This window comes from Malus sylvestris, chromosome 12, assembly GCF_916048215.2.
Source record: "Malus sylvestris chromosome 12, drMalSylv7.2, whole genome shotgun sequence".
Lineage (NCBI taxonomy): Eukaryota > Viridiplantae > Streptophyta > Magnoliopsida > Rosales > Rosaceae > Malus > Malus sylvestris.
The window spans coordinates 22,482,185-22,496,529 of record NC_062271.1 but is presented as its reverse complement, the minus strand read 5'-3'; the positions used below and the strand labels follow the sequence as shown (position 1 = coordinate 22,496,529).

General features: G+C 44.1%; 2 protein-coding genes across 2 annotated transcripts; both read left to right on the top strand.

Annotated features, from left to right (window-relative positions):
- The first annotated feature begins 1,190 nt into the window (after positions 1 to 1,190).
- On the top strand, positions 1,191 to 1,978 carry LOC126592833 (copper transporter 6-like). The gene has a single exon (XM_050258618.1). The coding sequence runs from the start codon at positions 1,393 to 1,395 to the stop codon at positions 1,879 to 1,881; it is 489 nt and encodes a 162-aa protein (XP_050114575.1). The 5' UTR covers positions 1,191 to 1,392; the 3' UTR covers positions 1,882 to 1,978.
- Positions 1,979 to 8,693: 6,715 nt separating this feature from the next.
- Positions 8,694 to 9,585, top strand: LOC126592261 (WEB family protein At5g55860-like). Its single transcript, XM_050257978.1, has 2 exons — positions 8,694 to 8,758; positions 8,859 to 9,585. Exons 1-2 carry the CDS (start codon positions 8,694 to 8,696, stop codon positions 9,583 to 9,585), a joined length of 792 nt encoding a protein of 263 aa, XP_050113935.1.
- The last annotated feature ends 4,760 nt before the right edge of the window (positions 9,586 to 14,345 follow it).

Sequence of the window (14,345 nt, the reverse complement as noted above, 5' to 3'; positions counted from 1 at the left end):
TGTGGTAGCGAATTTCCGTCGTCTTCAATCTTGATAAAAATGTACCTACAAAATAATCAATACTTTTGATGAAAAAAAATATATGCCTCACGCGCCCACGTGGTGGGGTTGGGGGGCCCAATTGATTTCTGATGCCTAAGTTAGTTCCTCACTAATATATTGACATAATGGTGCAAGTATCTCTAATTGATTGAAATAGGGATTACTTACTTGGATGGAGTCAATATTCAATTGGGAACATATTAAAGAAGATATTTAGTAATTAATATCTATCTTTAATGCCTTTGACTTTTCCTTGCTATGGGCAAGTGAGCAGCAGTTGTATTCAACTGCTTTGACCTTCAGGGTGCTGAGCTGGGCATGAGAGTATTGAGAAATATGTCCATTTAATGAAGGCAATCTTGTATTTCTTGAGCAAAACGTGTCTTCTAGGCTTTTGAGATTATTTTAGGCTTCACAAATGGCCCCACACTTGCTGGGCTGCATGAAGGAAAATGACAGTAGGTGTAGAAGTCCCAAGCTGCCACCCCAGTTTGATGTAGATCTCCTACTTTGACTTGGAGATAGACTCTTCTAGGAAATGAAAACCAAATGCCACCAATATCTATTTAATTCTGCTTTTAGCAAGGGGATTAAACAAATTTGGAGAACTAATTTTTATCCCTACAAGGAAGAGAAGCTAGAGGAAATTTGTTTCCCCTTCCCTAGCTTTCTTCTTCTCTTGCCCTTGCAAATAATCGTGTCTTGTTGTTGTTCTTCTTCTCCGCACCGCACCAAGGTAAGAAAAAGTTTCATTTTTCCTTCTTAATTTTCTGGAGCCTCGAGGCTTGAAAATTTGGCTCGGCGAGGACGAGGATTGGAATTGGCGTGGCTAGGAGGCCATGGGTGCTGCTGTGCTGCAAGTGGTGCGGCGGCAGGAATGACTTAAATTTACAAAATCACAATAAAAGTAATAATCCAAACCAATTTAATCAATCCAATGCTCGTAGCATATAAGAATTTTTTTTTTTTTTTTTTTACCAATAAGTTGGAACTAGCTTTTAGAAGGCTTTGAAAGTTTGAAGTCTATAATATAAATTTGGTATGGTGCTTTCGTGCCAGGAACTGCTTGTAAACGAACCAAAATAAAAATAAAATAAAATAAAAAAACAATACCTTTTACTTCCTATAAAAGTGTGACCTACCAGAAGTGGAGAAATAGAGAACCAGCGTGACCTACCAGAAGTCGAGGAAGAGAACTTCTCAGTTCTGTTAGCTCTTTCTTGGGTCATTAAGTCCTTGCTTCCATTTCGCCAAGTACCAAATACCCCTTTAATCTAAACTGCAAGTGCTAGATTGTCTTAGCAGTTAAAGTATTTCTCTTCATCCACTGGTCCCGAGTGTAGCTTTAAAATGACTGCTTCACATCATAACATTCCATCCCCACCAGCAGCGACGCTGATTAACGGCAGTAATAGTGGCGGGTTCATGCCGATGCGTCGCCACAGGATGATGATGCATATGTCATTCTTCTGGAGCCACAGCGCGGAGGTTCTCTTCACGGGTTGGCCAGGACCCGACCGCCCGGCCATGTACGCCATTTCATTGGTGTTTGTCTTCCTTCTGGGCGTGCTGGTCGAGTGGCTCTCTCACAGCCGGCTAATCAAGACCGGAACTAATATAGTCACGGCGGGGCTTCTGCGGACGTGTCTTTACACGGTGCGTTCAGGGGTGTCGTATCTGGTGATGCTCGCCGTCATGTCGTTCAATGGGGGCGTTTTTCTTGCCACGGTTGGCGGGCACGCGGTTGGGTTCTTGGTGTTTGGGAGTGGGGTTTGGAAGAAGTCGGGCGGTTCGGGTACTGAGAGACCGTCAGATCTTCCTCCCATGACGTGCGGATAATGGATTGTGGGGTGGGTTTTACATTTAAGAAATTTTATTTGAACTCATGTAACCTCTTTTTACATTCAACTTAAATTTAAATTGTTAATTGTCTTTATTGCATAATTACTATTAAGTACAAAATGAAATTAATAATAAAACTCAAATTTATCAATAAACCTATTAAACCCTACCATCACTTCTTGTTTATTCTACGTTCATTTTGGTTAAAACCTTAATAGGTCTTGTAGAGAAAAACAAGTTTTTTTTATTAATCGATAGCGAACCTTAATAGGTCTTGTAGAGAAAAACAAGTTTTTTTATTGATGGATAGTGATTTTGAAGTTTTGAATCTTCCAACTAAGGTATGACTCAATTTATGAATATTTTGTTCGTTTGATTTCAATTTTTTTTAAAGTTTAGAAGATAAGTATTTGGGTTTCAATTTTTTTCATCAATCCCGAATGGTTTGTTAAACTTTCTGCAATTGCAATTGGAAAATTCTAAGGAAAAACTTCTTGCCAATGTTCTTAGATTGTAAACTTCCTTGCTTGTTGATAAATATAAGGGGATGAATTGTTTGATTTGTTGCTTATGCACATTAGTAGAAAGGAAAAAGGCAAATGTCTGGGTTTGGTACTAGAAAAAAAAAAAGAGTAGTCATGTAAATGCAAGTGGGAAGAGGAGAGTGGGGCAAGGATGCCTCTTTTAAAAAAATGAAAAATCCAATTCTAGATGTGTTTGGACCCAAATTTACACCATCGGCTCGAGTAATCGAGGCCGTTGAGTAAGTATAGCTTCACACCGTCGGGTAGGAAAAGTTAAGATAATTTTGTTGTTGTTATGGGATAATATTATGACTTTTAATCATAATAATTATCTTTTAATAATGAATTATCTTGACACTTTTCTTGTACGAGATAAATGCGGCGCAAGCTGTATTGAAGCAAGCATAACAGTTAGATTTAATTTGGGATTCTTAGCATTCAACACGAGTGAGGATAGTCCTAGCACGTGGTGGCATCAATTAGTAAACAAGGTGGAGTCTAATTTGAAAGATTACCTATACGTGGAGAAAGGTAATGAGATGCAAGCAGGATGGGAATGGATTTCTTGAAATTGTTATTATCCAGTTCAGGATTGGTGATAATGATTAAATGTTATCATGCACGTGGCTTGGTGCTGATCAAGATGATGGAATAATCATGTACTTTCGTGGGAAATGAGCCAATCTCATGCAATTCATGCATGTGTGGGGTAATCAGCACAAGAGTATAAGGAAAATATGGGATAATTCGAGAGGTTTAGTCTCGGTTGGTTTCTAGGAAATCATCAAGGCCACGGGATCCATTTGGGATAATTCGAGAAGTTTAAGTCTCGGTCGGTTTCTAAGGTTAAGGGATCATGCATACTTGAGAGAATATTCCCATTATTTACATCGACAATCCTAGTGTTCTGCTACTATAAATACAAGGGGTCATGCATCATTCGATGACCTCCAATTCAACACACAACTGCCCTGCGCAAACTCTCTCAACAACTTGAGATTTTTTATTTTCTCTTTTCGCTGACACATCTTCCGTTGGCATCAACAGCACTGTGAAAGCAACCGGTGATATCTTCAGTCGGTATAGATAGCTCTGTCGCCGTAGAATCAGTCGATCTCATAGCATCTTCCGTTGGCATCAACAGCACTGCGGCGAGGACGGTTGGTTACCTATCCAAGTCTTGGTTGAGAATGATTTCTGAATCCTTATTGATCGAGGTCATCTCATTAGCCTTTTTGGCGAAGTGAGGTGTTACAGCTTACTGAGCTCGGCGCATTGCACGCCGAGTTATTTTATGATTGGATACTCTCAAGTAGGATTCAGAGTTCGACATTCAGACGGCCAAACCACGTTCATTATTAAGACTCATATCTGCTTTGAGTATTTGTGCCCTTACACTTTGGTGTCGATTCGACGTGAGTTTACTTTGACGAATACCATCACTATGACCAAATCCAACGACGACGATTCGTGAACTTCGTAAGAATAGTAGCTTTTTCTTCAGGTTCGAAAACCTAAGAGGCCGAGACGTGTTCCTTCCTCGGTCATAATAGCGAGACGCAGAAGTCAGCCGCGCACCCAACGCAACATCAATAAATTTACTCCTCGGCCGACGAGTTGGCATGCCCCGCATTCATCGAAGGACGTAGTTAGTTTATAGATTACTCGACCTGCGCACCACGTAGGCTTGGTAGTTTTTAGGGTCAACATTTTGGCACGCCCAGTGAGACCCAGTGCTAAAACTACGAAGTTCACATGATATGTCAAGACCACGATCAGGATGAGATTTGGCGCCTACTCAAGGAAGTTGTCGAGCAATAAAAACACCTTGACCGGATCGTTGAAGCAAATAAAGAAAGGAAAAAATCTTTCTCTCAAATGATAAAGGTGAAGGTTCATCACAGCTTACAAGATCAATGGTTAAATGAAGATAGAGCTCGATATTATGAGTGGCTCGATAAAAAAATGCCTTTTGGGTTCAAATCAATTCCATTTGAAGAATGGTTGGCTCAAAAGACTGGGGGGCAATTTTTCGCTTCGGCCACAATTAAAATTCGGCCTAAGAAGATTGTCAAGACGGCTGAAGAAAAACCTAGGCCACTTGTTTTTTTAGTCGAGACTGAAAGTGTGGTAGGCCTAGAAGAAAACGTTCAAGTTTCTAAGCAAAAAATTGACGCCGAAACTATGCCAATCGATATGATTATCGGCGATAAAGCCGATATAGAGAAATTTCATTCGGCCAAGTTATTTGAGTTCGAAGCCGAAATTAACAACGTAATTATGCATGGGGAGCATAATATTTGTCTAACATATTGTAGACATCGAAATTTCGGTAAATAAATGTTGACCGATAAATCAAAGTTTCAACGCTCATGTATTACATAAATTTTACACGTAGCGTGTGACTCAACGAAAATTGAAATGAGTTGGAAAAGTCATCAAATAGGACACGTGTCAACACCTGGCAGAAACGACTTATTTCATCTGGAATATTATATTCAAAATTAGGCCTTGGAAATTTCTATAAATACAAGCCCATTTCATTCATTTGAGGGGACCAATTCATATTACACCTTGAAGCTCTGAAGCTCTGAAACTCCGAAGCCCTCAAGCATCCAGGTTCCCGAAGAATCAAGAAAGTTCTTCGTTCTTCGTTCATCGTTCTTCCAAGATCAAGCCCAAACGGCCCTTTGGATCAACAATCATCCACCAATTCAAGATCAAGCCCCGACGGCCCTTGAAGAAAGCACCATCGTTCATCATCCGTTCATCCAAGATCAAGCCCCAACGGCCCTTTGGATCAACAAACGTCGACAAATCCACACATCCAACCGTTCTCCAAGATCAAGCCCAAAAGCCCTTGAAGATCCGTTCATCACTGTTCTTCAAGATCAAGCCCAAACGCCCTTAAAGATCCGCTCATCACCGTTATTCAAGATCAAGCCTCAAACGGCCCTTGAAGAAACATTCATCCTCAAGATCAAGCCCCAACGGCTCCTTGAAGATCCGCTCAAATCCACCTTCAAAGATCAAGCCCACGGCCCTTTGAAGAAACTTCCAACTGTTCATCTAAGATCAAGCCTCGACAGCCCTTGGATCAACGAAACACCCATAAATACACACCTTACGGAGATCGAATCAGAGGATCAAAATAGAGAGAGATTGTAACCCAAAATCATCAAAAATACAAATATTTGTTTGTGCACGTCGTTCTTGTCTCTTTCGTTTCAGGAATTTTCGGTGTTCACAAATTGGCACGCCCGGTGGGATAATCTCTGCCTCTCATCTCTTTCTCCGTTCAAGAAATTCAAGCGCGCTTCCAAAATTAATGGCATCAAGGAAGGCTCAAACTGTTCCCGCAACCGGCGCAAAGAACAAAAGCGTCCTCGTCGCAACTGGTGTCACTTTGGGCATCACGACTCGAAGCATGGCAATAGCTACTTCTGCCGCCTCTTTCACCTCTGCATCAACTCTGCCAAGGGAACAAAAGCACCTAAGGCACGAGCCTTTGATCACCTTAGCCTCACTAAGGGCACCAAGGGGGGAAAGCCCAAGGAAATACTCTGAATCCATGCTCTCCGATGCCGATTCAAGCGACAGTTCAGCCATGCAAGTCATAACCATTGGAGCAACTTCAATCGATGAGCAGCTGGCTCAAATGAATGAAGCAATCGCAAGGCTAACCCGAACTGTGGAAGAAAAAGACTTGCAAATTGCATCACTAGTCAACCGATTGGAGGCGCAAGACGGCGATAAACCCGACCCAGAGGATGATCCACTAAAGGGAGGAGCTGGCGGAGACGAAGAACCCCCGGTGAAGAAAATCGATGGGAAGCCGGAGCCAGACCAAGCAGCGGCACTCATGGGATCTCTTTCTATCCAGCAGCTGCAGGAGATGATCACCAACACCATCAAGGCATAGTACGAAGGGAGCTCACATACCTCGTTGTTCTACTCGAAGCCCTATTCCAAGAAGATTGATGCCCTAAAGATGCCAAGGGGTTATCAACCACCAAAGTTCATGCAGTTTGATGGAAAAGGAAACCCAAAGCAGCACGTTGCACATTTCGTCGAAACTTGCAACAACGCGGGGATGGAGGGAGACTACCTCGCCAAGCAGTTTGTGCGCTCGCTGAAAGGAAATGCCTTTGAGTGGTACACTGACCTAGAGCCCGAGTCCATCAACAGCTGGGAGCAATTAGAGCGGGAATTCCTCAACCGCTTCTACAGCACCCGCCGCACTGTGAGCATGCTAGAGCTAACGAGCACAAAGCAGTGGAAGGACGAGCCAGTCATTGACTACATCAACAGATGGAGCACTCTAAGCCTCGACTGTAAAGACAGACTCTCGGAAACCTCTTCAATCGAGATATGCATCCAAGGTATGCAATGGGGTTTGCAATACATCCTTCAAGGCATTAAACCACGGACCTTCGAGGAATTGGCCACCCGCGCCCATAACATGGAGTTGAGCATCGCCCATCATGGGAAGAAAGAACCGATCGCCGACTACAAGAACAACAAAGTTCTTGGGACAAAGGTGGAAAAGGCTGCATGGAAACCCCCCAAGGAAGCAATGACGGTAAACACAGTTCCCGTCAAAATATCCACACGAGGCGAGGCGATTCAAACCGAAGCTTTTCGTGATCAAGAGATGCGTAGACGCACTTTGAAAGAGCTTGAGGAGAAGACTTATCCATTCCCCGACTCTGATGTGGTTGCCATGCTGGATGACCTGTTGGACAAAAAGGTGATCAGTTTGCCTGAGTGCAGACGGCCAGAAGAGATGAATCGTACCGACAGTCCAAGGTACTGTAAATTCCATCGATTCATCAGTCATCCGACAGAAAAATGTTTCGTGCTGAAAGATCTCATCATGAAACTGGCTCAAAAAGGAATCATCGAGCTAGATCTTGACGATGTGGTGAAGTCAAACTATACCACCTTCACTTCTGGCTCTTCCGACTCAAAGTTTTCACCTCAACCGCTGGGGGCATCCTCCAAGACAAGCAAAGTTGAAGGATGGACTCAAGTCACTCCTAAGAAATTGCACAAGAAACGTACGTCTCCTCCACAAGTCCGCCAATCGGAAACGGGGCAAAGCAGCTCTTGTCAACCTTCAAAGCAACGTGAACGTGTTGAAGATGATGAAATTTCGACATATAGATCGTCCATCCCCATCACGATGCGTGATTTCTTGCCCGAAGACTTCTTCAATCACTCGGTCAAGGCTCCTTGCTATAAAGATTGTGAGGAACGCCTCTCCAAAATTGCTTGACAAATTCACCAATGCTCCTTGTTCGCACGAGCATAAAAGGCAACACAAAAGCTCCTTGTCTGTAAGAGCCTAAACTACAAGACACAAGGCTCCTCGCCTACACGAGCCTAAACTGCATGGCACAACGCTCCTGGTCTGCACGAGCATAAAAGGCAACAACAACACTCTTTGCCTGCACGAGCTGAAACTGCAACACGGCACCAAATGCTCCTTGGCTGCACGAGTTGAAACTGCAAACGACACCAACACTCCTTGCCTGCATGAGTTAAAATTGCAAACGGCACAAAAAGAAAATACCAAAAATATGTATGTTTTTTAACTACGTTACGACTCGATCTCTTCTTTGGAGGGGTACGTAGGCAGCTCGAATATTTAATTTTTCGAGTTCAGTCACATCAAAATCAAAAGAATAAATGTTTTATTAAAGAAGGTCAATTTCATTACAAATTTATTTTGTTAAGAAAATTTGCAATTTTCTTTGTGCAAAATTAAATTACAGTTTCTTCGAAAAAAAAATTGAATACATATGTTATTATGTATTTAGAAAAAAAAAAGAAAGAAAAAAAAGATACAATTTCTTCTTCTTCAAAAAAAAAAAAAAAAAAAAAAAAAAGGGAAACATATATATATATGTCTCGGCCCAACACCAAGCTCCAGCAGCAACAAAAGGCATCAGCCCAAGCCCAGCTCTCTCAGTCCATACCTCATCCTCCCAGGCCCAGCTCTCTCAGACCCAATCCGGGATTCAGGTTATCGGTTTTCCCAAACCGCGCCGCAGTCCTCCCTCCTCCTTCACGAGGACGCCTTTATCGCCATACCCAAACACCCGCCTTTCTTCACCATGATGCAGCAACCATCAGGAGGATTGGTACCACAACAGATTCCATCCAATCCGCAGCAGCAGTACCAGCAGCAGCCGCCGCAGCAGTGGATGATGACCTCGCCGAGAAGCAGCGACAACAGATTCAGCAGAAGCGCAGGAGACCCAGTCTGCGCTTGAGACGCTGATGAATGGCGACTGGGTGATGACTGGAGAACCGGAGCAGAGGCCTACCTCGTCAATTCAGAACGCGTGTTGCCACTTCCCATTACAGCTGACATGTCAACTTGATCGGCGAATGGGTGACCAAATGCTAACCAATCCTTTGCCGACCTCTCACTAACCCACACAGGGACACCAGGGCACCTTTCCAATCTGTTAAAGATGCTGTTTCACTATTTGGTGAAGATGCATTCTCTGGGGAGAAACCTGCCATTAAAAAGACAAAAGCTCATTCAGCAGAGAGGATGCTAGCCAACGAGACACAACTTCATCTGGCCCAAAAAGAACTGTACAAGTTGAAGGAACAACTGAAGAATGTTGAAACTACTAAAGCCCAAGCACTTGTGGAGCTTGAAAAATCCAAGGCAATTCTTGAGGATTTGTCAAACAAGGTGAAAGCCCTCAATGAAAGTAAGGAATTTGCAATAAAGGCGACAAAAGCTGCAAAATGTCAGGCAAAGCAACTTGAAGAAGCAAACTGTGGCAACCTTGCGGGAACTGATGGTGCTTGGAAACAAGACTTGGAATCTGCAAGAGCACAGTACATGAGTGTGATTACTGAACTTAATTCTGCAAAGCAAGAGTTACAGAAAATCCGTCAAGACTGTGATGCATCTTTGGAAGCAAAAGCTGCTGCCATCAAGCAGGTAGCAGAAGCTGAAGATGCAGCCAAGGCCAATGCGGAGCAAGAGAGACGCCAACAGCGAGGATCTCGACCTCGAGAGGGACGGCTTCTGCAAGGCCAAGATGTGGGAAGACGAATCCCAGCGAATCGACGGCATGATGGACGAGCTTCTGGCGGTGTTGGGGTACAAGGTTCGGTCTTCAGACATGGCGGAGGTTGCTCAGAAGCTTGAGCAGCTTGAAGAATTCATGGGTTGTGCTCAGCAAAATGGATTCTCTCATCTCGCTTCTGACACCGTTCACTATAACCCGGCGGATCTGTCGACGTGGCTTGAGAGCATGATCTCCGAGATGAACCTCTCACCTCCTAATTTCGATCCTTTAATGGGCGGTGCCGTCGCTGGGGTGCAGCTTAATTAGCAGCGAGTGCAGCTCGTCGACGACCCGTTTTTTAGCTCGGGGGGGAGTCGTCCATCACCACCGTCGATTTCCCAGATCAGCGGAAGAGTAAATTCATTAGCACATCCCTAGGCGGAGCCACCGGGCAATCTGGGAAAGAAATCAGGCTGTTCGGCGTGCCACTGGTGGTCGATTCCATGGGGAAGAGCGACTGTCGTAATGGATGGCGCCGACGCCAACTTCAATTGATCCTCCTCAGATCCGAGAGCCGTGAGCACACCACTATCGACACCCAACCATAGTTGTACCTCCACCACAGCAACTCGGCCCTCTTCCTCAGCATCCACCAACTACCTCAAGCTTCATCATGCTCCTCCTTCTTCCTCCTCCTCCGTCCTCCTCTGTTCTCCTCACCACTGCGCCGCTGCCTACAACTCCAGCTCTGCCACGACCGGCAACCCTCATCACAACAGCTGCAGTAGTCGCGAGCAGGACTCTTCATCACCATCTCTGCAGCTCTCCCCTTCTGCCATCAGTTCCAAGCAGCAACGGGGACGGCAAAGTCTCCGACATCAAGGCTGCACCGCTTTTCTCTTGCACCCTCCTTCGTCTCTTGCCTCGCAGCCGCCACCAACTTCAAAGACCGCTGTCAAACGACTAGCCAGCCGAGAAGCTCTTCCTCAAACTCGAGCTCCGCTCCCTGCAGAAGTTCCTCTACCCATCACCCAAATTTATACAGAAAAAAAAAAAAAAAAAAAAAAAAAAAGGTGGTGGTGCATCTGGCACCACGTGAAAAAAGGAGAATGGTGCATCTGGCACCATAATTAAAGGCAAAATATATATATATATATAATAATAATAATAAATATATATATATATATATAATAAATTAAAAAAAATGATCTTTGGTGCGTCTGGCACCATGTGACAAAAGAAAAAAGAGAAAAAAAAAAAAAAAAAAAGGGATGGTTGTACAGCGCCAAAAGAAAAAGAAATAATATATATAGATATATATATATATGTGTGTGTGTACATAATATATATATAGCAAAAAAAAAATTGCATTGAGAGAAATAAAGTTCATTTTATTTATTTTTCTGGAAATTTTGCATAAATTTGCATTATACAGACCTTAAAAAAAAAATCAAATCAAATCAAATTTACAAGAGGGGATCTTCAAGGACGATCAGGTGCCGCCTCACCACTCGGCAGAGCTCTAGAAATGAGAGGCACTGGAGGTTGACTGTTTGAAGCCTCACCACTCGGCGGAACTCCAGGAAGAAGAGGAGCCAAAGGTTGATCATTCGGAGCTTCACTACGCGGTACAGCCCCAGAAGACGAAAGCAAATGTTGTTGGAACAAACCCACAAACCTCCGATGATCAAGTAAAATCTGACCATCAGATTCCTGCATCTGGTTAATTTTCCTCTTCATGTTTGTGGCATAGTTGTGTGCGAGCTTGTGCAACTGTTTATTCTCATGCTTGAGCCCCCTAATCTCCTGTTTGAGACTCATCACTTCAGCCGCCAACGATTCAACTTGACGGGTTCGAGCAAATAGGCGTTGGGCCATGTTGGACACAGAACCCGCACACTGCACACTAAGAGCCAGAGACTCCTTAACAGCCAACTCATCAGACCGCCTGGAAAGTAGTCTGTTATCTTTGGGGGTAACAAGGTTCCGGGCCACCACCGCAGCGGTCATATCATTCTTCATCACCGAATCCCCAACGGTAAGAGGACCAGTAGGGGATATGAAGGATGGGCGCCATATGTTATCTGGAGAAGACGGGACTACCTCTTCATCAAGGTTCAAATCAAAACGACTGTCGGAGGGTCCAGACATTTTCAAAGGTGTTGAAGAAAGAAGAGGTCGGACAAATCAAGACCTTAGAAGTGCAAGAAGGGAGTTTCTACAAGCGAAAATTCAAGTGTGCTTTGAAACGAACTGCGTACCTCTATAAAAAAAATCGGCACTCGACTGGATTTCAGAGATTGAAGAGGTGAGCTCAGAGTTCGAAAATGCCGATTCAAAAATCGAAGAGGCAAGCCCAGAAATCGGAGAAGCATCTTGCTTTTCCAGACGCGTTAGCACCTGTCACACACAAACTCAGCTTTGCGGAAATCACGGGCAATTTGTTAAAGCGCCAATCCCAGATATCGAAGAGGCGCCAGTCTTTTTCAGCCTCGTCAGCACCCGTCACGCGCAAACTCAGCTTTGCGAAAATCACGGGCAATTTGTCGAAGCGCCGATCCCAGATATCGAAGAGGCGCCAGTCTTTTTCAGCCTCGTCAACACCTATCACATACACACTCAGCTTGACGAAAATTATGGACAATTTGTCGAAGATTTCTGATAAAGAAGAAAGCACGTGAAGCCATACTGATCAATCACGCATTGGTTGCCGACACGAGTGAAAAGAATAGTACCTCTACAGGTATTAAGGGACCTCCTATAACTGTCCACCTTCACCTGTCATAGCAAGGCAGACATACAGAGCCTTTCTTCATCTCAAAAAATGTTTTCCCAACGAAACCTCTCGAGTCATTCAGTGTTCCTTATTCCTTGGGGTACCTCTGCAAGCCAATGACTCCAAAGCAAAAGTATCTCATATCACCAGGGTAGAAAGCAAGAGTATCTCATATCATGCACTCTCCTTGTCCTTTCCTTTGTCCTTGTTCCTACCTACAAAGACAAGGATAAAGAAAACAATATGCCGGAACTTCCACTCAAACTCGGGTAAGGAACCGACTGCTTGGAACCCTTCCCTGATTGCCTACCTAGCACTGCTCTCGAGTACTCGCCTTCCACTGCTGCTGTACTTTCAAAGAAACTGCCACATCTGCTTGGAGGACAGATAAGGCAAGTGAAAATGATACCTTGCAGCATGTGGAGACAAGGTGCAGAAGGAACAAGCAGAGAAGAATGCGGTCTGCACGGTCAACTCAGCAGAAGGAGTCCGAACTGAGGAACTCGAGAAGCTGCCACATCTGCCTGAAGAAACAAGCAGAGAAGAATGCAGCATGCACAGTCAACTCAGCAGAAAGAGTCTGAGATGAAGAACCCGAGAAGATGCCGTATCTGCCTGAGGATGGTGAACTCGTTTTGACCCTCAAATTCTTGGGTCGACTTACTAGACGTTGTGGGCTGCACGTGCCGATTCACCACCCTTGAATCAAATCCTTAAAGACCAAGTCACCAACTGGAAGAAGAGCCCATCAATCCTGAAGATCATACCGTTGACCAAACTGCTCAGGTGTGAATTAGAAAGATTGAACAAAGCAACAAGTCGTCACCTTCACCTCGTGCCTACTTGCCATGTGTTCGAGTCAGCCTTCAAGAATCAAGCCTCAACGGCCCTTGAAGAAGCTTCCAGCCAAATTCAAAATCAAGCCTCGACGGCCCTGGAAGAAATCACAAGTCCGATTCAGGATTAAGTGTCTACCACCCTTGAATCAAAACCTAGTTCAAGAATAAGCTGTGGAAAATCAACAATTGGAGGAATCCAGAAAATCCTTCAACCCAGTTTAAGATCAAAGTTGTGGAAAGTCAACAAGCGCAACAAAATACGTGCCGATTCACCCACTACCAAAGCCAAAGATCATCTACCACATGAAGCTCCTTGTGGTCAAATTTCAACCTTCAAGATCAAGCCTCAACGGCCCTTGAAGAAATTTCAAATAAAAGTTCAAGAACAAGCCTCGACGGCCCTTGAAGAAATGTCAAACAACAATTCAAGATCAAGCCTCAACGGCCCTTGAAGAAATCTCCAGCCCAATTCAATATCAAGCCTCGACGGCCCTTGGATCGACATCTACAGTAAGGGACTTCAAAACGCATCTCCTACACGTGACCAACACATGTATACGACGTGCCTTGAAGTGGGGGCATTTGTAGACATCGAAATTTCGGTAAATAAATGTTGACCGATAAATCAAAGTTTCAACGCTCATGTATTACATAAATTTTACACGTAGCGTGTGACTCAACGAAAATTGAAATGAGTTGGAAAAGTCATCAAATAGGACACGTGTCAACACCTGACAGAAACGACTTATTTCATCTGGAATATTATATTCAAAATTAGGCCTTGGAAATTTCTATAAATACAAGCCCATTTCATTCATTTGAGGGGACCAATTCATATTACACCTTGAAGCTCTGAAACTCCAAAGCCCTCAAGCATCCAGGTTCCCGAAGAATCAAGAAAGTTCTTCGTTCTTCGTTCATCGTTCATCATTCTTCCAAGATCAAGCCCAAACGGCCCTTTGGATCAACAATCATCCACCAATTCAAGATTAAGCCCCGACGGCCCTTGAAGAAAGTGTTCTTCGTTCTTCGTTCTTCGTTCATCGCTCTTTCAAGATCAAGCCCCGACGGCCCTTGAAGAAAGCACCATCGTTCATCATCCGTTCATCCAAGATCAAGCCCCAACAGCCCTTTGGATCAACAAACGTCGACAAATCCACACATTCAACCGTTCTCCAAGATCAAGCCCAAAAGCCCTTGAAGATCCGTTCATCACTGTTCTTCAAGATCAAGCCCAAACGCCCTTGAAGATCCGCTCATCACCGTTATTCAAGATCAAGCCTCA

What these genes read in the sequence shown, in the direction of transcription:
- LOC126592833 (XM_050258618.1), top strand. Translation starts at nt 1,393, where the DNA reads ATGACTGCTTCACATCATAACATTCCATCCCCACCAGCAGCGACGCTG.
- LOC126592261 (XM_050257978.1), top strand. Translation starts at nt 8,694, where the DNA reads ATGAATGGCGACTGGGTGATGACTGGAGAACCGGAGCAGAGGCCTACC. An exon ending in ACCTCGTCAATTCAGAACGC is followed by an intron (nt 8,759 to 8,858) that starts GTGTTGCCACTT and finishes TAACCCACACAG; the next exon opens with GGACACCAGGGCACCTTTCC.